The sequence below is a fragment of the Garra rufa genome, chromosome 6 (genome assembly GCF_049309525.1).
Source record: "Garra rufa chromosome 6, GarRuf1.0, whole genome shotgun sequence".
NCBI classification, from domain to species: Eukaryota; Metazoa; Chordata; class Actinopteri; order Cypriniformes; family Cyprinidae; genus Garra; species Garra rufa.
This window is the reverse complement of record NC_133366.1, coordinates 55689889-55713321: the sequence shown is the minus strand read 5'-3', so window position 1 is coordinate 55713321 and position 23433 is coordinate 55689889. Positions and strand designations below refer to the sequence as shown.

The 23433-nt window shown below is 40.7% G+C and overlaps 3 protein-coding genes and 1 non-coding gene across 5 annotated transcripts; 2 read left to right on the top strand and 2 right to left on the bottom strand.

Annotated features, from left to right (window-relative positions):
• Window positions 1-6324: 6324 nt before the first annotated feature.
• Window positions 6325-9654, bottom strand: rpl24 (ribosomal protein L24). The gene is made up of 6 exons (XM_073842409.1): window positions 9595-9654; window positions 9393-9468; window positions 8935-9045; window positions 7480-7616; window positions 6763-6826; window positions 6325-6451 (listed from the first exon to the last, which is right to left on the bottom strand). The coding sequence occupies exons 1-6, from the start codon at window positions 9597-9599 to the stop codon at window positions 6371-6373; spliced, it is 474 nt and encodes a 157-aa protein (XP_073698510.1). The 5' UTR covers window positions 9600-9654; the 3' UTR covers window positions 6325-6370.
• LOC141337551 (small nucleolar RNA SNORA17) lies at window positions 6533-6665 on the bottom strand. Its single transcript, XR_012355784.1, has one exon. It is a non-coding gene; the product is annotated as a small nucleolar RNA SNORA17 (small nucleolar RNA).
• Window positions 9655-9820: 166 nt separating the features above from the next.
• On the top strand, window positions 9821-16067 carry cep97 (centrosomal protein 97). The gene is made up of 11 exons (XM_073842393.1): window positions 9821-9881; window positions 10289-10434; window positions 10506-10664; window positions 10759-10860; window positions 10972-11085; window positions 11688-11854; window positions 12524-12688; window positions 12825-12949; window positions 13433-14048; window positions 14785-14860; window positions 15007-16067. The coding sequence occupies exons 1-11, from the start codon at window positions 9821-9823 to the stop codon at window positions 15388-15390; spliced, it is 2115 nt and encodes a 704-aa protein (XP_073698494.1). The 3' UTR covers window positions 15391-16067.
• An 878-nt stretch (window positions 16068-16945) lies between these two features.
• nfkbiz (nuclear factor of kappa light polypeptide gene enhancer in B-cells inhibitor, zeta) lies at window positions 16946-22357 on the top strand. Of its 2 annotated transcripts, none has more exons than XM_073842771.1 (12): window positions 16946-17192; window positions 17420-17505; window positions 17638-17671; window positions 17766-17860; window positions 18088-18425; window positions 18571-18676; window positions 18824-18970; window positions 20016-20079; window positions 20183-20352; window positions 20433-20543; window positions 20629-20796; window positions 21374-22357. In XM_073842771.1, exons 1-12 carry the CDS (start codon window positions 16997-16999, stop codon window positions 21416-21418), a joined length of 1560 nt encoding a protein of 519 aa, XP_073698872.1. In that variant the 5' UTR covers window positions 16946-16996; the 3' UTR covers window positions 21419-22357. The 2 variants fall into 2 exon arrangements, with proteins under 2 accessions (XP_073698872.1, XP_073698870.1); XM_073842769.1 differs by having other exon boundaries at window positions 17417-17505.
• Window positions 22358-23433: the final 1076 nt, after the last annotated feature.

Sequence of the window (23433 nt, the reverse complement as noted above, 5' to 3'; positions counted from 1 at the left end):
CTAACCCTAACCCTAACCCTAACCCAACCCTAACCCTAACCCTAACCCTAACCCTAACCCTAACCCTAACCCTAACCCTAACCCTAACCCCTAACCTAACCCTAACCCTAACCTAACCTAACCCTAACCCTAACCTAACCCTAACCCTAACCTAACCTAACCCTAACCCTAACCCTAACCTAACCCTAACCCTAACCCTAACCTCTAACCCTAACCCTAACCCTAACCCTAACCCCTAACCCTAACCCTAACCCTAACCCTAACCCTAACCCTAACTCAACCCTAACTCAACCCTAACTCAACCCTAACTCAACCCTAACTCAACCCTAACTCAACCCTAACTCAACCCTAACTCAACCCTAACTCAACCCTAACTCAACCCTAACTCAACCCTAACTCAACCCTAACTCAACCCTAGACAGCATTTTGGCCAAAAAAAAAAAAAAAAAAAAAAAAAAAAATTACAAAATTGTTACAAAATTAAATATATATACACACACTCATTTCGTTTTAATTCTCCAACACTTTTACAATTACAAAACATGCAACTTGCCCCAGCCAGGACAAACTGTCATACATTGACAAACAACACCAAAAGATACATTAAAAGTAAACAAATTACCTTAACAAAATACAAGAAAACACTACATAGTAATAAAAAAAAGAGCACTATAAAAACTGAAAATAATTCTCAAATAAAACTCGTTTCAAAGCAATACAAGTACATAAAACTACACAGACTGGTAGAAATAAAGGCCAAAAAAATATACAGATACATAAAATACAAAAAAAAAAAAATAATAAGTTTACAGCCATTACATTGAAATATCCATTATTACATAACCATAAATATTGTAACAAGTACAGCATGACAAAAGAGAAAATAAAATGAATTTATACAACAAGAGAAGGCGGGGGGGGGGGGGGTGGGGGGGGGCAAAAAAACTGCCTAAAAAGGTACATAAAGCACAAAAGGGGACCAAATACAAAAAAAAAAAAACACAAAACAATTAAACGTGGGGAAGCTAAACCAGAATTAAATGGGCACAAACACTAAACTACAAAGTGATACAACATTCAAAATGACCAACATCAAATGTTTCTATAAAAAAAGGAATAAGAATACATTTCTAAATGTGGTTTGTGAGAAATGGGACAAAATTTGCTAAAATACAATTACTTTAAAGGAAAAAAAAAACCGGTATTACATTATAAGGGAATAAAAAGGACAATAAAATACAAACTTACAGTGTCACGGCAGAGGTTGTGTTTGTCTTTAACATGGTCTGTGATTTTTCACAAACAGGGTGGTAAAAATGTACCTTCTGAGTAAGCAAACATACAACAAAAGATTTGTGGCAGTTTTACTTTTTCTTCTGGATTCAGTGCTCTGCTGCCACAGTGGACCGCACTCACCACCAACTGAACAGGGGTTGGAATTACACTTAGAAACATTTAAAGGCCGCTGACAGATTACGCTGCGGATGATCTATTGTTATTTCTATCAATGACGGACCATTTTTGGTATGCGACCTCTGAGAAAGCAAGGAAAGCAGAGACAAGTGAGAATCACAATTAACAGTCTTTAATAATCCACAGAAATGGGTAAAACGAGGCCGGCAGGACACAAACGTAGCACTTCCATGAAGACTTATAGCACTGTACAAGGAAACATGAGGCAGACAAAACTTTAAATACAGGATCAATCAGTTAAAAGTTCACCAAACAAAGCTCTCCACATTTCAAACAGCAAACAAGACTAGCAGATAATTTCCTAATTCAGGAAAAACAACTTCAGCACTCACCAACATCAGGCTCAATGAATTCAAGCGAGTTGCAATCAAGGAACAGGACAGCGGCACATTCAACTCTTCTAAAAAGCTTCTCATCTTACCTGAAATACACAGAATTAGGGTTAATGTTCACCACTCAAAATTCAAAAGAGATGCACAGAGCATTCAAAGCAAATCTCCAGGTACTTCAGAGAATAAAACATGTTCCACCCAAATTAAATTAAGGCACATCTTCTTTATGATTGGTTGATCTAGGAACAATCAGTAACCATAAATTGCTCATAAAAACACTTTTTTAAAACCAATAAAATTGTCCATTTCAATGGACGCAGTGACTGAAGAGGTTAAAAAAAAAAAAAAAAAAAAAAAACACTACATGTGTCACAGTTGCACCAGGTAGATCCAGGAAGACACCGGGAAACAGGACTATAATCAAAGATGATTTACTTAAATATTAATTATTATCATAAAATTCTGTCAAAACATGACATAAAAAAAGAAAAATATTATTGAAGGAGACCAAGATTCAGCAGAACTTTCAGTTGACAGTTTACTGAAGAAAGCTCTTCACAGAAGCCAAACAGCCAATAAACCTAGAAGAACGTAACTCTGGAGAAACACAACTTCGGCACTCACCTACAAAAGAGTCTCAATGAATACAAGTCAGCTGCCATCAAGGAACAGGACAGGAACACAAACTCATCTGAGAAGCTGCCCCACTCACCTGGAACACAGTATGAGACATTATAGGGTTAAATGTAAACCACAAAACTCAAATGAGATGCATAAGGAGCAAATTTCCAGGTATTTAAGAGAAGAAAACCTGTTCAAGGAGAACTTGTGAAGGAATAGGGTATCAGTGTCAAGTCAATCTGGCTCTATAAATCAGTGGCTCCCAACCACATTCCTGAAGGGTTAGCCCTAATTCTTTTCCAAACTTACAAAGGCCAAGTGCAAATGCAGCAAGAAGAGCTTTGATGGCATGAGGCTTATTCAGGTAAACACCATAGTACTCAATGTAAAGGATCACACATCCAACTCCAAGATCCCAGCTAACCTGGGGGACACACACAGAGACACACACACACACACACACAGAGACACACACACACACACACACACACACACACACACACACACACACACACACACACACACACACACACACACACACACACACACACACACACACACACACACACACACACACACACACACACACACACACACACACACACACACACACACACACACACACACACACACACACACACACACACACACACAGAGACACACACACACAGAGACACACACACACACACACACACACACACACACAGAGACACACACACACAGAGACACACACACACAGAGACACACACAGAGACACACACACACACACAGAGACACACACACACACACACAGAGACACACACACACACAGAGACACACACACACACAGAGACACACAGAGACACACACACACACACACACACAGAGACACACACACACACACACACACACAGAGACACACAGAGACACACACACACAGAGACACACAGAGACACACACACAGAGACACACAGAGACACACACACACACAGAGACACACACACACACACACACAGAGACACACACACACACACACACAGAGACACACACACACACACACACACACACACACACACAGAGACACACACACACAGAGACACACACACACAGAGACACACACACACAGAGACACACACACACACACACACACACACACACACACACACACACACGAAGTACCAAAACGCTTTACATATACATAACATAAAATAATAATTAAAAATCTTTTTAATCTGCACTTGCCTACCTTCATGAGTTAGGTTTCCAGTCATCCCACATTACTGCCAAAACTTTATAAAGTGCACAAGAGATCACCCATTTATAAAAAATTTAGACCGCATTGGTTGGTTTTCACAATTTAAACCATTAATTTAGCACTGCTCAGTTAAATTAATGTAAAATTTCCATAAGCTATAAATTAAGAGTCAGTAAATGATGCATTTACAAATTACACCTGTGCAAACTCTCAAAAGCTTCAATATACAAAACACCACTCCAAAAACTCACCACTTCACATCTGAAATAATGATTACATAAACTACTTTTCCTGAGAATTTAACAAAGGTGTTTTGTGTTGCACGTCATAGAAGACAATATCAGCAAAAGTTATTTTTGTTGAAGAGAACCCCTATAGTCCTCAGAATTAGTTCAAATTCAGATCATGCTTTATAAATAAAACCCAAACAAGCGTTGTGTGGATGTTTATCTGAACTTTACTCACCCATTTCCAGTGACAATGAAGCATCTGAGAAAGTGATTATTAGTCCACAGATTCACAGATCATTGGTAAATAAAATAAGACTCAAGTCCATTCAGAACGTGAAAGCAGCAAGGGTCCTAAAACTAAATTATTGTTCTCATTTGAGGCGGTTTCTCTTTACACAGCTCTCAACATCTGGGTCACACAGTCAACCTGCACAAAGGCACTGATTAATAGAACTTCTGATTGGCTCACGACTTTCAAAGTCAATATGAATTAAACACACCATTAAACAGAAAAAAAACAGGCTGAGTAAATATTACTAAAATTGAAGTACAATGGAAAAAAAACATAAAAAACTCACTCTCAGCAATTCCAATCTTCAGAAGCTTCTTAACACTCCAACGTCCTGATCACACTGACAACAGCACAGAAACCCAGCTGGTGGACATTTATACTCACGGGCACAACCACTGACGTAGATGCAGACAACCAGGAATTAATTTGTACAAACAACCAAAATGTACAACTGTACACATTATAAAGTTTTTGTACAGGCAATAATTCACAACTTTTTATTTAACAGTCATGTATACATAGTTCAAGTCATTCAATTTTAAAACAAAGAAAATCCCCTTCACCCTCCATTTTGGTTTCTCCCACTTTCCCATGATGCAACACATCAAAGATATAAAACTTCATTTCAGGGCCTGCTCTGGTTTTTCAACTGGTTCCAGAAAGTTTTCACATTAATGTTTAAGTTTAAAGTTTAGTCTTTTTTTTTTTTTTTTCAAAATTAGAAACGCATAAATGTAAAGGTTTGTGGTAAAATGTTTATATTTATGTTGGCTTTATGATTGTAAAGTCTATGTTGTGGTGTTTTTATTCAGAATCTGGGCTGACATCATGACGCATGTGTTGCATACTTGATTGACTGTCTAACATTATAGATGGAGAATATAGCTGTAACATTACAGGTTAGGACACTGACAAAAACACGTCTCAAATGCATTAAACTGCACAAATATATTCGCTGTTTGCCATGGTGGATTTGATCCATGGTCGACATTAAGGGCTACTTAATAAGCGTGCCCATCAAATTATCACTGACTGATACTGATTAATTGAGTAATTGAAACCTTGCACTCTGATTTTAGGCCTGGTTTCACAGACAGGGCTTAAACTAAAACAGGATGCCTTAGAAAAAAAACACACTACTGGTGTCCATCTTGAGACAAAACAAAGGCACTGATGTATTTTAAGATCAGGGAGTGCAAGTTGCTTTCAGTTGAAACATTTTAGTCTGGGACTAGGCTCAAGTCTTGTCTGTGAAACTGGGGGTTAGTGTCCTAAAGACTTCCACAAAAGTCTATGGAGAAGAGCTACAGACTAGTATAGAACATAATTTACAATAAAATAATTTAGTAATGTTCCCTCCGTTCTTGAAAGATATCGTACACCCATACTATAGCTAAAGTGTGTCACAAATACTAAAATATCTTAGCTTATCTTTACATAGAGGAAAAAAACCAGAGAAAAAGGTATGCGACTTATTTGTTCTCCTTAATCAAATATTCTCTCCATAATGTGTGCACGTGACTGCACTTTCATTCAATAGCCAGTAAACTGCCACAAAAAAGGTACTTCATGAACACCAGAAAAAAACAGGAACTCATGACAACTACTTATGAGCTGTAGTTAGTTATAATCAATTATGAAGTGTTTCAATACCTACCTCTCACTTATAGTTGATATGAAAATAGAATGTTTACACTGCACATCACTTTGCTCTGCCTTTTTAAATAATTGTAATTTCTTTAGTCTTAGAACCTTATGGAGTTTGTTACCTTGATATTTTCCCCATGTTAATCTGGTGCAAAAACATTCTCTCCCCATTCAGTTCAAAGCTAAAATCTGCTTTAACCCATTCAGTTCGAGTTCGGCGCAATCATATATATATATATATCACATGACAGCAACCAAATGCACGATCAAATACAATCCTTAGTTTCAGTGAACCAGATGTGACCACATACACACTTTAGACTGAAAGAGTTAATCATATGTCAGTGTTCTGCAATCAAATAGACATTTGCAGCAGAGATGGGCACCTGTTGAAGCACTTTTAAATCAGCAAACAAAGCATTTTTGTTTAGCGTGAACAATGTCACCGTTTATCACTGAACATTAATGAAATCAATACATCAAGGACACTCAGGGTTGATAGTGAAACTTTTATTAATACACAAAACACCAAAACATGAACTTAGCGCTTGCCACCAACACGAGGAGCGTTGACCTTCATGGGCTTGGCGATTTTCTGTTTGGCTGCGGCTTTAGCAGGGGCCTAAAAACAATACAAACATGTTACTGACTACATGACAGACTTTTAAACACAAGGATTTACATTTGGGGTTTTTTTCAACAATGTGTAGGACTATCAATGACGTCAAGCACCCATTAAAAGGAGTACTAGGTGTAGACGTAGTCCTTCTACTCTATGCCACCTTTTGACACAGAAGTGACAGAATCAGTCACACTGTAACGCCTCAAGGGGCAAAAAAAACAAAAAAAAAAAAAAACCACCACCAAACAGGATTCATTTATATTATCCCTTACAAAAGGTAATAAGATAAATCGTGTAGCTCATAGACTTACCTTGGTGCTCTGGGCGGGTGGTTTCTTAGTTGCCTGCTTCGCCTTCTTGGCGTCCTTGGCAGCCCTAAAAGATCAGATCAAAAACAAAGGTTAGAAAGGAAATGATCAGTTTCAGTCACACTCGTCTCCATCCGTTAACCGGGCACAAACCTGCGACACAAAGGCAACGACTGAAACAGTTTTAGGAATTGTAGTTCTAACAGAAACTTAATAGCTGGTTAAAAAAACCAAAAACCACAATACTGTCATTTATTCAGGCATAAGCTAGCAATGATGTCTGAAGAGTGTTAACAAAAGTTAACAGATATTACATTTTAAATAACTTTACAGTCAATTAAAAACATTCAACTATCTACACTTAAAATATTGTAGTATACACTTATAATATTGAACTTTTCAAATCTCAGCTCCAACCGCAACCAAAAACATCTGGACAAGATGATCAAGCCCTTTAGAAAATTACAGGCTGGTCAATTTGAGCTAAAACTGCAGGACAGTGACGCTACAACATCAGATCTGATGTGTCAAACATGCAGGACTAATCTGTAAATAAGCAAACTGTACAAAACTGCAGGTTTAGATTAAGATATGCCCACAAATACACATGAACTAACAAAGACACACATTTGAACATGTATGAGCATGGGGAAAAACAAAAAAGCGATGGACATTTTAACATAAACGTACAGGGAGGTGCAGAAAACTGGAGGTGCTCACCTGATGGCCTGCTCTCTCTGTGCTTTACGCACTTCAGGCTTCTGGTTCCTCTTGGCCAGAATCTCAGCCAGAGAAGCACCGGTGATGGCCCGCTGGAACTTCACCGCACGACGGGAGCGCTTCTTAGCCACCTCTTCCTAAACACGCAAAAAGACATTTGAACAATCCTAATTCAAGCTTCATTTCCAGTCAAATCACTCAACACACAAAACATCTGCTGCTTTTAGTCACACATGAATCTACTGAGATGCCTTCAATTGGAAAGTTTCCTGCATTGCCTTGAATATCCCAGAATCCTGTGAGTGGCTGCTTGGTGTAAAGATTAAATGTAACGTCTGAATGAGCAGCTGAAAGTTATTCACTGTACTGAGAATCAGCACTCTGGTCATTAAATTATCTCTACAGTTACAGAACTCAATCACTAGACTAGGGGTGTGATATAAATCGTCTGTGATGATATCGTAATGGTTGTTTTAACAATGTGCGATTTGACAGTATTTTGCAAGAAACAAAACACCTACAGAGTGCACGCATAATGTTGGATTACGTGATGAAATCTAGTACGCATTTAGAGTGCATTCTTTCACTGCAGGACTCACTGCATTTAGAATGATTATAATTAAAGATATGAGGGCAGAAGATATATATATATATATATATATATATATATAATTTCATATAGTTCATTGATATCACACGAAGAGTGCCTTTTTTTCCTTCAAAAATCAGCATGACAACAAATGTGATATTGATTTTATACAACAATTATAATAAACAAGTTAATATTAAAAGACTTGCTTTTCTAGATAGCATATTTCCTGTTTTTACTCAATTTTGCCAACAAAAATCATTCCAAACATTTATAGTACTGTTTTGAGTCTCTGAGCAACATGACGGTGTTTTGTTCCTGAATGAATCAAGCATTTAAATGATTCGGTTCAGTTGCAATGAATGTTTCCACTTTTAAAATAATTTCAAATGTAGCGCATTAACTTGAGTAAATCCATCTAAATGCCACTTTATATGCAACTTCTGCAAAGACAATTTTTTTGTACTGATTTAATTTGTTTGCTAACAGCCTAAATGCATTATTATTATTATAATTGACTGATTAAATATAAGAATTTGGCAAAAAGAGGCACACTATAAAAAATTTGCCTTTATAAAATGTAAAAATGCACATAAAAGGTTAAATTAAACTTCTTGGATAAAAATTTCTACTACTGCCATGAATGGACTACACAGAATTATGAGAATATCAAAAACGTTAGGAGTCAGCTCTGCAGTCCTTAATCACAAACACAGCTAAATATCACTGTCGATAAAATCCCAGAAAAAATGAGATATTTAGTCAATATCGCAGACCCCTGCAGTAGATATAAACATTTATGCAGAAGAACCCTGTCAGTGACTGAACTCTGACTCTATGGTGAAGGTTTGAGATGTGGAACTCACAGACTGGCCCTTCTTGTGTTTGCGGCGGTACAGAACGGTCCAGTTGATCTGTCTGGGATTCCTCTTGGACAGGAAAGCAGACTCACATTTAGCATTCAGGAACTGGAAAACCTGCAGAGCAAGAGGATTGACATGACAGCCACTATAAACCACACTGATCTTACATTTACACAGTCAAATATCAGCTCAGACTACAACAGTTTCAGCGCATAGATCAGACATAATGTCGCTCACAGAATCATAACACTCTGTTTCGTTTTCAAGCGTTAAGATAAACGCAGCGTTCACCATCATTTACTCTGGTTAGCATCGCAGTTAGCCAACAGGCCAGACCTAAGATAAACAGTCAAACTGAAGACTGCCAGACAGAAATATTCACATCGCTACATTTTAAGAGTCATTCAGGCTGATTAAAACACAAGAGTGAAATCAGACACACGTGGAGTTTGTGCTTTTACCTTTCCATCGATTCTGGCGTAGCGCCGGCCATGACCGGGATAGATTTTATACCCACTAAAACTGCACAGCTCGACCCTGCACACCAAAAATGAGAGTTATTATAGATACATACTACTTATTATTAACATCTGAATACTTCTACTAGCGGATCAATGCAGATAAATTACAAGATGTTTGTGGATGAACACAGACTACACTCACTTCATGGCGGCGTTTCAGATAGGGAAGAGGAAAAGGAATTGTGGGTAAGCGGTTTATAAAGGAGCTTATTTTGCAAATCTAAATTATTTTTTCAAAATAAACACGAACTTGCTACATAAATGTAACCAGCGTTCATATAAAAATATGCAAAAAGATTAATATTTCCAGATTAGTATATCCAATCAAATAGACGATCGGTTGCCTGGCGGTGACACAAGCGGGAAGTATGGCGGCGACTGACGGAGCGATCCTCGCCGATGCGGTGCTCCAAATGTCAGATTTAGAAGGTTTGCTAAACTATTACTTCATGCGATTGATCAGATGGACATCTTACACTGCAGTGTTTCAGTTGTTGTGATCGTGTTTAACGTGTAGAGCTCGTGACGAACTTGACGTTTGATCGTAATGAGCGAAAAGCTGCTGTTATAAACACTATTTAACGTTAACTGACAGGATTTCATTTTCATATCTGCCGTTTATGAGACTTGTTCTGTTAGGATGGGCTTTATCTTATAATCAGCATCAGATTCTAGTCCACAACTGATCTGAGTTCACACACACAGAAGAGCAAAACATTTTTTATCTCTAGTAAATATAACTAATATGAACAAAGCACCATCTTCAATTGACTATTCTTTTGAAGATTGAAAGTGAGCAGTTGATCAGTGTTTTGTCCTGTGCTCTTCTTATTCAGGTCCAGGTCTATTAGACCTTTCGAATCAGGGTCTCCATAAACTGGATCCGAAGTTCTTCAGTCAGGGGGAGTTACACACTCTTATTCTTGACCAAAACCACATTATAAAGCTGGAGCACCTGGAGCGTAATGAAGCTCTTCAGCAGGTTAGTTGGATTCACACCTGACCTACAGCTGCCGTTAGTGTAGATGTGTCTGACCTGCCGTCTGTCAACAGCTGTCCGTGGCCTGCAATCGTCTGGTCCGCATGATGGGCGTCTCCAAGCTGACTCTCTTACGAACTCTGAACCTCCCAAACAACAGCGTGGGCTATATTGAGGGGCTGAAGGACCTGGTTCATCTGGAATGGCTCAATCTAGCTGGAAACAACATCAAGGTGTTTTTCACATTTACCATGTATTTCATTGAAAATGAGGCTGATTCTTCCTGGCCTCATCTGAAGCGGTGCACATCTGTCTGTGTTCGTCCAGGTCATCGAGCAGCTCAACACCTGTGTTTCTCTTCAGCATCTCGATCTGTCAGATAATAATATTTCTCACATAGGAGACCTCACCAAGCTTTCAGCGTTAAAGGTATTTGTCTTAAGAGGTCAATGATTTGTAAATCTCTCACAGTGTGTGAAGAGAAATATTTTATACAAAGACAGAGTAACTGATATTTCAGACCCGTCTAACCCTTTTCAGACTCTTCTTCTGCACGGAAACATCATCACGACTCTGCGTACCGTTCCTGCTCATCTGCCCACGGACCTCACTGTCCTGTCGCTAGCAGAGAACGAGATCAGAGACCTGACCGAGGTAAAGCGCCACAGACAGACAATGGAGAAGGCCTGATAACATTTGAGCTTCTCGACTAGCAAAGCAAACCTCTGCAAACTTGTTTTTGTTCATTTATTATTTTGCTTCACTTTTGCTATGCCTTTATCTTTAGTAACCTGTCAATCACATGACCGCAATCCAAAATAATTATCCACTGGATAAATTCAAGTCCCACCGTACATTGTTTATCGTTCAAGAACCCTAACCCACGCATTAATAAAGTATAAGTAATATTATTAGAAGATAGTATCTCACAGGGCAGCTACACATTCATAAATCCATGTTTACTGGAAAGCACAGAATGTGTTTTCAGTTTAAAACACGTCACTCGGGACACAAAAGATGCTTAAAAACAGTGATGGAAAAGCCAAAGCCGTCAGTCTGCATGTCTACAGACCACCATTAAGAAAATAGCACAGATGCAATACAACAACGACCTGAATGAACAACTCTCAAATATATTTCTCCCCAAATGTGTTGTTTAATCATGAATATTTAGATTAAAGGTTTCAGTCATCAGCCTCATTCATGTGTCATGGGTGTTAGTGTTTAATCAGTTTCTTTGTGTATCTCATTTCCAGGTGTCATATTTAGCTCCATTACACAAGCTAGAGCAGCTGTCCATCATGAGTAACCCGTGTGTCATGGCTACGCCGGCTCTGCCCGGCTGTGACTATCGCCCGTATGTCGTCAGCTGGTGTCTCAGTTTGAAGGTGCTGGATGGATATGTGGTTTCACAAAAAGAGGGGTGGGTTAGATGCTTTTTCAGTACAAGAATTACAGTCTGTGTTTGAATCGGTGTTTTACTGTGGTGCCACAAATCATTTTGTACAAACTGTCACACACCATTTTGCATTTGACAGTCCTTTTAAGAAAGACGCTCTTCTAACCTTACAGGGTTAGGGTTAGTCATTTGTTGGTCTCAGGTAGGAGACCACATCAACGATACAACAGAAAATTGTGGATCTAACATGCAGATTCTGAAGGATTTCACCAGCCTATAATTATCTAGCATTCAAAGTAGTGCACAAACTATCCTTAGTTTTTGTTGCATATGAATCGACCTCATTTTTACCAACCTTTAATTGTCTCAGACTCATTTTAATAACATTTTCTAGGTTGCTCATTTTAGCTAAATAAAGGTAATGAGTGAGTGTTGGGCCATACAACAGAAAGACTTTAATACAAAAAGAATATGAATTATATCACGTTATGTATGTTGATTTATTCAGTATTGTTTAGTTTTTTTTAGTTTTTTGTATTTGTCAATTAGGTTTATTTATTAATTTTATTTTATTTATTTACATTGTTTTTTAAATCACCAATTTTTAATCCTTCAGAGACCACAGCTTGAGATCCAGTGATCTGTGAGATATGTAGCTGCATTACTAATGACAACACTCTGCAATGTCTCTAGACTCAAAGGAGAATGGCTCTACAGTCAGGGTAAAGGTCGTACGTTTCGGTCGGGGCAGCACGCACAGCTGGTCCAGTATTTGGCATCCACGTGTCCCCTGACAGCCACCACTGCCTTACAGTCAGCAGAGGATGCTAAACTTGAGAGAATCCTCAATAAACAAAGGTAGTGTCCCAAACAAACCATTTAATCCACCGCAACACCTGATTGGTGCAGCTTTACTGATCGTGTGTGTGTGTGTGTGTGTGTGTGTGTGTGTGTGTGTGTGTGTGTGTGTGTGTGTGTGTGTGTGTGTGCGCAGACAGCATCAGAAACAGCTGCAGCAAACACGTTACTGCTACTCAAGTCCATCTCGCCCCACGCATCTAGACGTTCAGCAGCGGCGCATCCACAAGAACAGAGACACGGATGTCTTCGCTCAGGCAGGTCAGATCGGTGACAGACTTACTTTTCTATGTGGTTTGTCAGCACAAATGTCTCCGTCTCTTTTACCCACAACCTGCAATCCGGTTTAGTAGGTGCGGTGCTGACATTGCACTGCTTCTCCATTATTTAAATGAAATCATTGATGTTCCTCTCTGTAGGCATATTTACACATGCTCTTTACAGTATCACAGCACGCTGTTGTATTTGCTGGGTAAATGCATTTATGCCATCTCTGAGCAGCATTAACCAGTCTGTGTAAAGACACCTCTGAAGCACAGGTAAATGTGTAAGGCTCATTATACATTCGGATTCACTCAAAACAAAAATGCCTTGTGTATGCACATTTTGTGAAATGGCTTATGTAACTGTTTCTGTTTATTTGTATAAATCAAATCAGTATGAAAAGTGAGTTATATGTAAAAGTGACAGATAAATATGTAAAAAGCAAAGGTTCAACCTGCATCTTTTTGGAATGATTTCTAGATGTGGATCCAGGAGTTCAGGTAAACACGTGGATGGGCTCCGCGTCTTCACCCGTGATCGCTGCTGTCCGCCTGCCACCCGCTGCTGAAGACGGGATGATGCTGGAGGATGTGCAGACGGATGAGGAGAAGCTTCATGGCAGTCTGCTGTCCTCTGAATCTGCTTTCCTGCCCTTTAACTCTGCTGTTAATCCAGCTTCAGCACCTGACAGCGGCGAGGAGGAGTTTGACGATTCTCTGGCTCCTCCCACTTCTGCTCAGCACCGCCCGCCGGAGGCGGAGTCAGTGGGCGGGGCTGTCCTCAACTCTCTGACAGAAGGATCAGATTACGTGGACGGCACTGACACAGCCGCCCTCTCCGACAGTAACCCGCAGCAGCATGCGTTAAACGGGGATGCCGTGTTAGGCAGCGATTCTGTGGAGGGTTCGGACTGGACTGGGATGCAGAACGCCGCTGTGCCGCAGTGTGAACCACACGACGCAGCTGTAAGGATTCAGTCTTGGTGGAGGGGTCACTGGACGCGGCACTTCCATCCGCAAGCCAAAGAAGTACGTTCTGAGATCCGCTTGCGAAGGATGCAGGATCATATCGTCCACCTGACCGCAGAACTGGAAAGGTGAAACACTTCACTGTTCAACACATTTTAAATGTTTCAGGTAATGAGGTGTAAAAGCAGGAAAGTGATGCGGTTTTATCTTAATCATTTTGGTATATTTGCGAATGTTCCTTTTAAGCTGATTAGTTCAAACGCTAAAATCAACTTCAACATTAACGCAAGCTGAAACAATATATAGACTGTGTCCGAAAGCTCTAAAATGCTGTCTTCAGAGGCAGCGTTCCAAGGCGGGAAGGCATCGGGGCACATCCGAATCCAAATTTTGCTTCGCTTCCTGTCTCCGGAGGTACCTTCATCTGAATGAATTTTGAAGGCAGCCATAGATGCATCCTTCGCTGCCTTCGATTTTCCACAATCCCGTGCGTGTGCGTCATATAGGCTAAATATAAATAAAGATATTCTAGTGATATTAAACTTTATGATAGATGAGATCTTGACCATAACCATACTTTATGAATAGTAATAGCTGCAACTCTCAGTCGACTTCTCCGACGCACAGGCCTCCAGCGGTCAATGACATCGAGGTCTTTATGTAGTATTTTAAAGCATTCATACTTAACTGTATGAGATTGTTTTTGTCCATAATATTAAACATTGGGAAACCTTGCCACAACGTCATGTTACACTGCCTCTGAAGCCTGTCCGAAACTGGTCATTGCCTGATATGGCAGCAAGTCAGCAGCCTAGGTTTTCGGACACAGCCGTAGTATTCCGCAGTAACTCGTATGCTTTGCAGAGTGCGCAAGCAACAAGAAGAAGAACGACTGCAGAGACGTGTGCAAGAAGAAGCTGTGAAGTTCCTTTGGAAGCAGGTCAGTGTGAAGATGATCGTGAGATGATGAATGCAGCTGATGTTTTAAAGCGTTATTATCAGACATCTTCAGCTGAGAAATAAAGGACGGGTGACGAACATGCTCTATTCTCAATATTTTGTCCGTGTGTCGTCTTTGTCCGACAGCTTCAGGTGGTGCTGGAGTGGCGGTCTTCTGTGAACGAGCGGCTCAGTTCTGCTTTAGATCCCAGCGTTCCCTCAGCAACTGCTGTCCGCACTGAGATCTCCATCCCCGAGTCTGGCTTTCATTCCCCTGGAGAGCGTCAGGCGGCGTTGGACAGCAGCTTGAGCAGCACGGCTACGGCCGGATCTCCGGAGACGGTGCGCTCTCTCGGGCCGCTGACGGCAGCCGCGGGGGACAGTCAGGACGGCAGCCTATTAGAGCAGTATCTGTCATCTGTGCAGCGACAGGACGAGGAGGAGGAGGATAAAGGAGCAGGTGACAGAACAGGAACACCTCAAGATCCGTCCGTTCTCTCTCCTCATGGAAATGAAGGGCGCTCGTCCTGACCTGAGTCTGACGCACCGCTGGATGACATTTAGGCATCGCAGGACTCTGTCAGACTCGTGTACCCCTTTTCTTAAAGACCGTACACTACGTTTTTTCTTTAATTACTGGCTTTCGGTAGACGCGTCGACACGCAGCCTTTTATCTCCATCTTACATTCATGTTGTCAGCAGTCAAACACGGATCAAAGAAGGTCATGTTTAACTCAACTGTGAATTTTTATATGACTGGCTGCCGCTGCCTTTGGTCTTTCTAACAGTGAAGTACATTAATGTACACTGCTTTCTGTTAGAGTTGTTTAAGTATTTACATCTTTATCTATCCGGAGTGCCAAGGTCTTTCAGTGCACTTACCAGTAGACATGTTTTCTTTATACTGTAAATGTAGAGCCTGGGCAACACAACAAGAAGTAGCCTTGAACTGTAGAGGAGCATGTAGGTTTGTGAAATAAATGTGAATTGATTTGATATTCTGCTGCAGTGTGAACCTGTCCAGAGCTGAAGAGCCTTTATTGTATATATTTGTATGTGTGCTTCTGGATATTGACAGTATGTGCTGCAACAAGTGTTCAGTGTGGCATATGCAGCAAGTCTTTTTATTTATTTCACATGTTTATTCTTTTTCTATGTTATATATTTTAAAATCATTTTTGTAAATAAAATTTTTCTTTCTTTCACCATTCTGGCGTTTTATATCAGCACTTAAGCACTCAGTGGGAAGAAAACACGCATTTATTTGTGTCCTGCGTTTGAAAATGTTAAATTACTTTAAACTTAAGTTACTGAAATAAAATGTACATAATCACGTCTTGCAGCTGCTGGTCCTGGATCTCTGACTAATATCAGAACCACTAGATGGAGCTCATTATCTAAGAGTATAAGGTACTATAGCCGAGTTCGTTTTTGTGAATATTATGAACATCTTGTTCTTTAGTTTACGCGTTTGCGCTGTTTCTTGATGTTTTATATATCATATCGTCATAATCAAGTCAAGTCACCTTTATTTTTATAGCGCTTTTAACAATACAGATTGTGTCAAAGCAACTGCACAGTATTTAAACAGCACAATAGTGTGTAAGGAACGCATTATTGTAAATAATCAATTTTCAGATAAAGGCTGTTCATCAATGAATTCAGTGATATCATCATCCAGTTCAGTTCAAATAGTATACGATATCTAATATATAATCGTCAAATATTAATTTGATGGATGTTGACTGGATTGGATCAGTCAATAACTGTCAAAGATCTTTATGATTCTTTGTTCACGGATCAGACTAACATCTAACACAAACAAACATGTTTTGATGAATTTTAATTATTTAACGTCATGTATACATGATTTCAAATCGTGTGTTTCTGAAGCATGTCATATATTATCATACTAATAGTATTTATTTATTATCATACTAATTTTCCTATGCTATTTTCATTGAATGCCTCAAGAACAAGAGGTATTGTCAAATTAACATGAGCTGATTATTGTACTAATAATCACTTTTGGCTGAAGGCGTGTTCTGGCGTCACGCGTGACGTCACTCGATTATAAGTTCTTCAGTGAATGTTGCGTCGCGTCATTTCGATCTAACGCGCTTCGCAGCAAGACAACATGATCATTGACAGAGTTTGTGAGGGATTCTCGGGTGTTTTGGACCGGGACAGCGATGTTATGACGAGTCCGGTCCACCTGTTGTCGTTCTACGGATGTCCTTCTCCTTCAGACGCCAGTCTTTCTGCTGGATCTCCGAACTATGATTCGGATCAGAGCTGGAGCAATGCGGAAAGTCCTCAAAACAGCCTCAACGGTAGGAAAAAAAATGAGTGACTATGAAACTCTTTTAATTATTGTATTACTCTTCCTGAAGTGGTGTGTTCACATCACGGGCACCGTATCAGGAAAACAATGTGTTAGATCTGGATCGCCACTCGGTGTGTGTAAATATAGGAGACTGTTTTCAGTGTGTTTCAGAGGACAGTAAAATGATGAAAGTAAATAAGGTTCAATCATAATCTTCTCCGTCTTAAACAGAAGCGCGGAGACCGAGTCGGTATCAAGGAGTGCGCGTCAAGAACACCGTTAAAGAGCTGATCATGCTGAAACGACATCACGACATTCAGGTACACGTTAGAGAACATTATGTTGTATTTTTGTGACACATGATCTGCTCCATAAGATCATTTTAATGAATTCACACTGCTCTTTTTCTTATGCTGTTTTAAATGGATTAAATGATATATGCTTGTTCACAGGCTCACCAATATCCAATCGAAAATGAATGTCCAGGTAACTACATCAATGTTTGCACCTATGATGTGTAATAGTAACAGGAAGTTGTTTGTCAGAAGTTACTGGAAAATAAATTTCTATTTAATTATAGCCATAATGCAGGCGCTGCAGAGAGCGAAGATGGAAGCGGAGAATCTGTGTGTGTCTCCTGTCAAACGACTGCGAGCCGAAGACTCAGAGATCCTGGTGTGTTTGTCTGATGACTTTATATACAGTGTCTCCTATTCTGAGTTTTATAAGAATCACAACAAAGTGTTTCTCATGAATGTTTTATATAGCAAGTAAGATGATTTTAATTGGAAACACTTGTGTGTCTTGTGTGCTTCTGAAGCTACGTTCAGTCCTGAGCCTCTTCATTATGTTTGAGTTTTCTGCAGCACTATGTATTAACCCTTGCTCTGTGTCTCTCCTAGTCTCCTTGTGGCCACATTGAGAACATGTTCTGTGGCACTGAGATGTTGGAGGACATCGGTGACGTTCTGTCCAAAGAACGGCTCTCCATTGAATCGGTGACGGTGAGAGGATATCGAGATCTGTGCGCTGATGCCGAAAGCCCCGTTTACACCGGCTGCCATCCGCTGCCGTCCGTGGAGAACACGCACCCGTCCTCCGTCCCGCCGCTCGCGTCCGGCCTCGGTTTGACCGCCGCTCCTCCGGTGTCCTTCTTCCAGTGGCAGATACAGCATGAGGAGGAGAAACTGGCTGCTTTGAGCCACGTGGAGCTCACCACTAGAGATGGAGATGGAGACACGTGAGTACATTTTCATACATTATACTCTTACAATCAGAACTAAGGATTTACAAGTGGCCAAAGTCAGCCAGGCTATTCTGTTGGTTTACAGTATGTTTGGAGGAACGTGGCGTAGAGTCTTAAGGTGATTGTTGACTGATTACAGGTTCTTGCACATCGCGGTGGCCCAGGGCAGAAGAGCTCTGGCGTACGTCCTCGCCAGGAAAATGTCCGCCGTTGGCATGCTGGACATGAAGGAACACAACAACCAGGTAGAGCCAAAAAACACTCCCACTGGACCGACGGGACTGTCTGTGAAAGCACTGACAGGAACATACCTGCGCAGACGCCCTGTTATTAACGCAAACAACTGCATTGAGGTGCGATGACTCATTCGATCTCTCGTTTCTTCCGCTCAGAGCGCCTTCCAAGTCAGTGTCGCCGCAGATCAGCACCTGATTGCACAAGACCTGCTTTTACTGGGCGCTGAAGTCAACACCATGGACTGCTGGGGCCGATCCCCGTTACACGTGTGTGCTGAGAAGGGCCACACCTCCACACTACAGGTACAGCTTCCTGTTCACTCCCTTTCCCTGAAAAGAAATCCACCCTTGAGTGCGTGTCGGTTACTAATGTGAAGAGCTCAGTCTGAAAGGCCATTTCCTCTGTGTATCGTTTCACATTCTGAGGCGTTTTCAAACATTTATAAAAAAACTTAACTCTGAAGATGCTCCAGACTCAAATGTTCACAGACATTGTGTGTGTGTGTGTGTGTGTGTGTGTGTGTGTGTGTGTGTGTGTGTGTGTGTGTGTGTGTGAAACATGACATCCAACAATCTTTTTTTTTTTTTAACAGTCTTTTTGTCTACTGCGACTATTTGTCATTTGTAAACAGCCATCTGTCCGACGGACGTGAAACACTTTACAGACACCGAGCAAGTGATCTCTGTCCAGCAGCTAATGTTAATAAAACTAATAAACCTGTGGATCCAGTATGATAACAGGGACAAGACTGACTGCTGTCCGCACTTAAATACTCTCATACATTTATGATATGATATTTTCACCTTCGTTTAAATACACAACCACTAACTGACTAACCAGACGTTGAATAACTAGTTGACTAGTTCCCCAGCCTGGCGCATCCCTACAATCATTAACAGCAGTATTTCCTTGTTAACCTAAGGTCTGCATCTGTTAACCGCTGTTTTTCCTCTTATCATTTTCTCATCTTCTATCAACAGTCCTCGTCTATCATTCGATCAAATTCTCAGTGTTTGTTTAACCAGCCGCTTGCTGACTTCCTCATAACTTGCTTAACTAATATGCATTTCCTCAAAAAAGAGGCACGAAACGCAGGCGAAAAATTCCCTCGAGTGGCCGCACGACACAACCTCCTTTGATAAGACTGAAAAACAAAATACCTGCGTTTCTTTCAGCCATTAACTGTTGACGGGTCGTGGCACGCAATCGGTAACGCCGAAGCTCTTTTGGCGTTCATACAGAATCCCTCTCTTCTCCCAGAATGCCACAGTGTAGTACATGTTGAGATCTGTTTGCTAGAGCTTTCTTGGGAATTGCGTAAGCAGCTAACTCTCTGTTTCGCTTCAGGCCATCCAGAAATCCATGCAGACCGCTGGACGACAGGTCAACGTGGAGATGGTCAACTATGACGGTCAGTGTCGTCTTACACGGGCTCCTGGTTATTTCATCTCATAAATTCATCCACAGTGGATGTTACAGCACAGTAACAGATGGCGAATGTTTTGCGTTTGTAGGGCTCACACCGCTCCATGTTGCGGTCCTGTCCCACAATGCCGTGGTTCAGGAGCTGTTCTGTCACGGGACGCCCCCCTCGGCTCAGAGTCTGGCTCTGCTGCAGAAGAGGAAGCAGCTCGGGGAGTGCGTCGCCACTTTGTTGCTGATGGGAGCGTCGCTGGAAGCGAAGGTGAGCGTGGTTCCGTTGGAGTCGAGGTGGGATTGCGTCTGATGGTCTTCACTCATGTGTTTTTACCGTGTTTCAAACAGGATCGCAAGAGTGGCCGCACCGCTCTGCATATGGCTGCCGAAGAGGCCAACGTCGAGCTGCTGCGCCTGTTTCTGGATCAGTCCAACTGCTACTCCGTCATAAACGTGAAGGTTAGTGAGCGATGTGGTGTGGAGCGTTCTCCTGCGGGCGGGCGGCGCAGGGTTTTTACGTGACCTCTCTCTGTGTGACGGACAGGCGTTCAACGGGAACACGGCTCTTCACGTGGCCAGCGCTCTGCAGGGTCGGCAGGCTCAAGTAGACGCGGTTCGACTGCTGCTGAGACGAGGAGCCGATCCCAGCGTCAAGAACCTGGAGAACGAGCAGCCGGCTCAACTGGTGCCCGAGGGTCCGCTGGGAGACCAGGTCAGAATTAGCATTAGTCATGTCTTCCTTTTGAGTTTTGGAAATCTCCATTAAACAAGTAATCAATTAACTCAGGGGCGGAGCTATGCGCGTCATGGCGAAAATGTTTTAATACAACAAGCTATTGTTAATGGGATAAATAACACTGCTAGTTATTATTAATAATGAACCTATGAAACCATAATGTTCGGAATTGTTGACCAGCTGTGATCTGAATCGCTCTGTTAGTTTATTTCCTCATCCTAATGCATCTTATATGAGATTGATCAGATAAATGGCCAACATAAACATAATATTATTATTATTATTATTATTATTATTACAACTCATGTTCATCTGCGAAAGTGAATCAGTCAGAGAGCGCTCTTCCCGAGACGACTTGTGAAACACGTTTACCATTTCTCTTATAATAACACGTGTATGTCAGATAACCTGATGATGGGTGAAACCAGAACTAGACTGCAGTAACGTAAATAAAACCGGTTTGAGGAGTTCAGACTAAAGCACCTCTGGCTCTGCGTGACTCACTAAACCAGTGAGATTTCCAGTGACCCATTTCTGTCTGTAATTTCCACAGGTGCGTCGGATCCTGAAAGGTAAAGGAGCGCACTCCCGCTGCTGAGCGACCGTCCCGTTCTCCCCTTCAGAATCGCTGTCAGTCAGGCAGTCCGGTCTGTGTACAGATTCATTTGCCGCTTCAGGCAGATGTCAGTTGTTTCCATGAAACAGTTTTATCATTGTTCACTACTAAGTAGTAGACGGCACAGGAAAGTGATAGCAACGGTTCAGAGAAGCTACTTGACGTTAGAAGAGGAAACTAATGTTATGAGGAAGTTAGGAAGGATTGTTCAGAAAGTAATCATAAATGAGGACACATTGTTAAAGAGAAAGTGGTCAGTCACTCATCTCTTGTTCAGTAGCTGATCTGAAGTGTTGCATCTGGTGTGTAAAAGGTTGTACACTTTAAACAGTGTAACTGTATCCATATTGTTATTATTATTATTATTATTATTGTTATTATTCTTGTGTGTGTTTTGTCAGAAGGTTTGCACGTTAAACATGAGCGGCAGTCTTTACCTGAGATGGTAATCAGTAACTCTAAACCTGTTGGACCAGAATGTCTCTGATTGTTGACTTGAGGCATGTTTCAGCATGTTCTTTTGGGACTTTCTCACATTGATAATTAACTTTTTGTCATGTCATGTGATTCTCTGGAAGTCCTCTAATTATTCTGGATAACTCTAATGATCCTGTTTGATTGTAAGTGCTGTTCTCATAATCAACTGTAAAATCCACATAAAATAGGGTTAAAGGTGTTTTTTTATGAAGACAAAAAGAGATGGTGCATTATAACAGCTTATATTACATGTATCTGCATAATATTTCTGATTTATATGTTTGTGGTGATGGGATGAGAGTATGTTGCTATTATTATGTCATTTATCATTATTTTTCCATCAGGAGTGGGTTAGTGTTTGTTTATCGTTGGCAGGTTACTTAATATTGTGTGTTTAATTTTCTGCTGTAATTCAGTCCTAAATAAAGTCTCATTGTTAGTGTTTTCTGTTCTCATGAGAGTTTCAGTCGTCACAGCAGAGCTCGAATCGCATTTCAGAAGAGTGTCGAAACAAAGAGCAGAAAACCGATCCAGATCAGGAAACACAAGTGTTGATCACAGAACAACTTACTGGAATTCATGGACACCAGGAGACTGCGGTAATAGTGCTAATGTGATGGACAGCTGTCTGCTATTGGCACAGTGATCAGCTGTTAGTGAAGTGTTTGTCACGGCCATGTTCATCCATTACCTTTAAATGCCCTTAAAATCTTCACAATGACAAAACAGCTCATTCACATACAACAGACACACGGAAGACACTGACAGTAGATTTGAAAAGTATATCCCAGGAGGTTCCCCTCATTTATGTAAGCTGACCTTTTTATTTTTATAAGAGGAAAGCACGATTAGTGTGTCATTGTATAACAGAAGATTTCCTCATATTCTGGAGAATCTGGTGAAACTCGAGAGGACTTTTGGAAACCGACAAAAACCTTGAAATCATCAACTAAAACTTGACTTCTGCATTTCCCTGTGTTTTTCCTGCTTCAGTTCTTATACGTCACATCCCTGCACAATTCTTGTGTTTTTCTTGTCTGTATAAATAATCTTAATAGAAACATGAAACCACAATGTTCTCATAGTTCAGTGAACCTCGAGTTTCATTAACCTGAGCCGGAACTCGCATCAGAAATGACCTGATACTGAACCAGATCTTTCATTCACTGTCAGTGTGTTTTAGAACTAATGTCTTGTATGATTAAGACAAAGGACAAAGGTTAAGTCTTTTCCTAAAAGTTCAGGTTGTGTAAATGAATGTGAATGTGAAGCAGCTTTATCGATCTGTATTTTTAATGAATAATCAATTATAATAATAAGTCCAATTTAAGATTTAGCCACTGAATGTATGATTGCTCATTCAGAATATTCACCCGCTCAGTCTAAGCCGGTTACAGCAATGGTCAAAGACTTACTGAGATTATTACCAGCTACATGTACAAATCAAACCCAGGACAGGATTATACTGGAACTAGTGAAGCTGTGTGTACATCGCGTTCCTCAGGCGTGTCTGTTTGATG

Excerpts from the sequence above, each read along its gene's own strand:
- rpl24 (XM_073842409.1), bottom strand. Across the intron at positions 7,617-8,934 it reads AACACAAGAAGGGCCAGTCT|GAAGAGGTGGCTAAGAAGCG; the intron begins GTGAGTTCCACA and ends TTGCGTGTTTAG. Across the intron at positions 6,827-7,479 it reads CAGAGAGAGCAGGCCATCAG|GGCTGCCAAGGACGCCAAGA; the intron begins GTGAGCACCTCC and ends CTGATCTTTTAG.
- cep97 (XM_073842393.1), top strand. The coding sequence starts at position 9,821 with ATGGCGGCGACTGACGGAGCGATCCTCGCCGATGCGGTGCTCCAAATG. Across the intron at positions 10,861-10,971 it reads CCAAGCTTTCAGCGTTAAAG|ACTCTTCTTCTGCACGGAAA; the intron begins GTATTTGTCTTA and ends AACCCTTTTCAG. Across the intron at positions 11,086-11,687 it reads AGATCAGAGACCTGACCGAG|GTGTCATATTTAGCTCCATT; the intron begins GTAAAGCGCCAC and ends TCTCATTTCCAG.
- nfkbiz (XM_073842769.1), top strand. The coding sequence starts at position 16,997 with ATGATCATTGACAGAGTTTGTGAGGGATTCTCGGGTGTTTTGGACCGG. Across the intron at positions 17,672-17,765 it reads AATCGAAAATGAATGTCCAG|CCATAATGCAGGCGCTGCAG; the intron begins GTAACTACATCA and ends ATTTAATTATAG. Across the intron at positions 20,080-20,182 it reads GGAGATGGTCAACTATGACG|GGCTCACACCGCTCCATGTT; the intron begins GTCAGTGTCGTC and ends TTGCGTTTGTAG.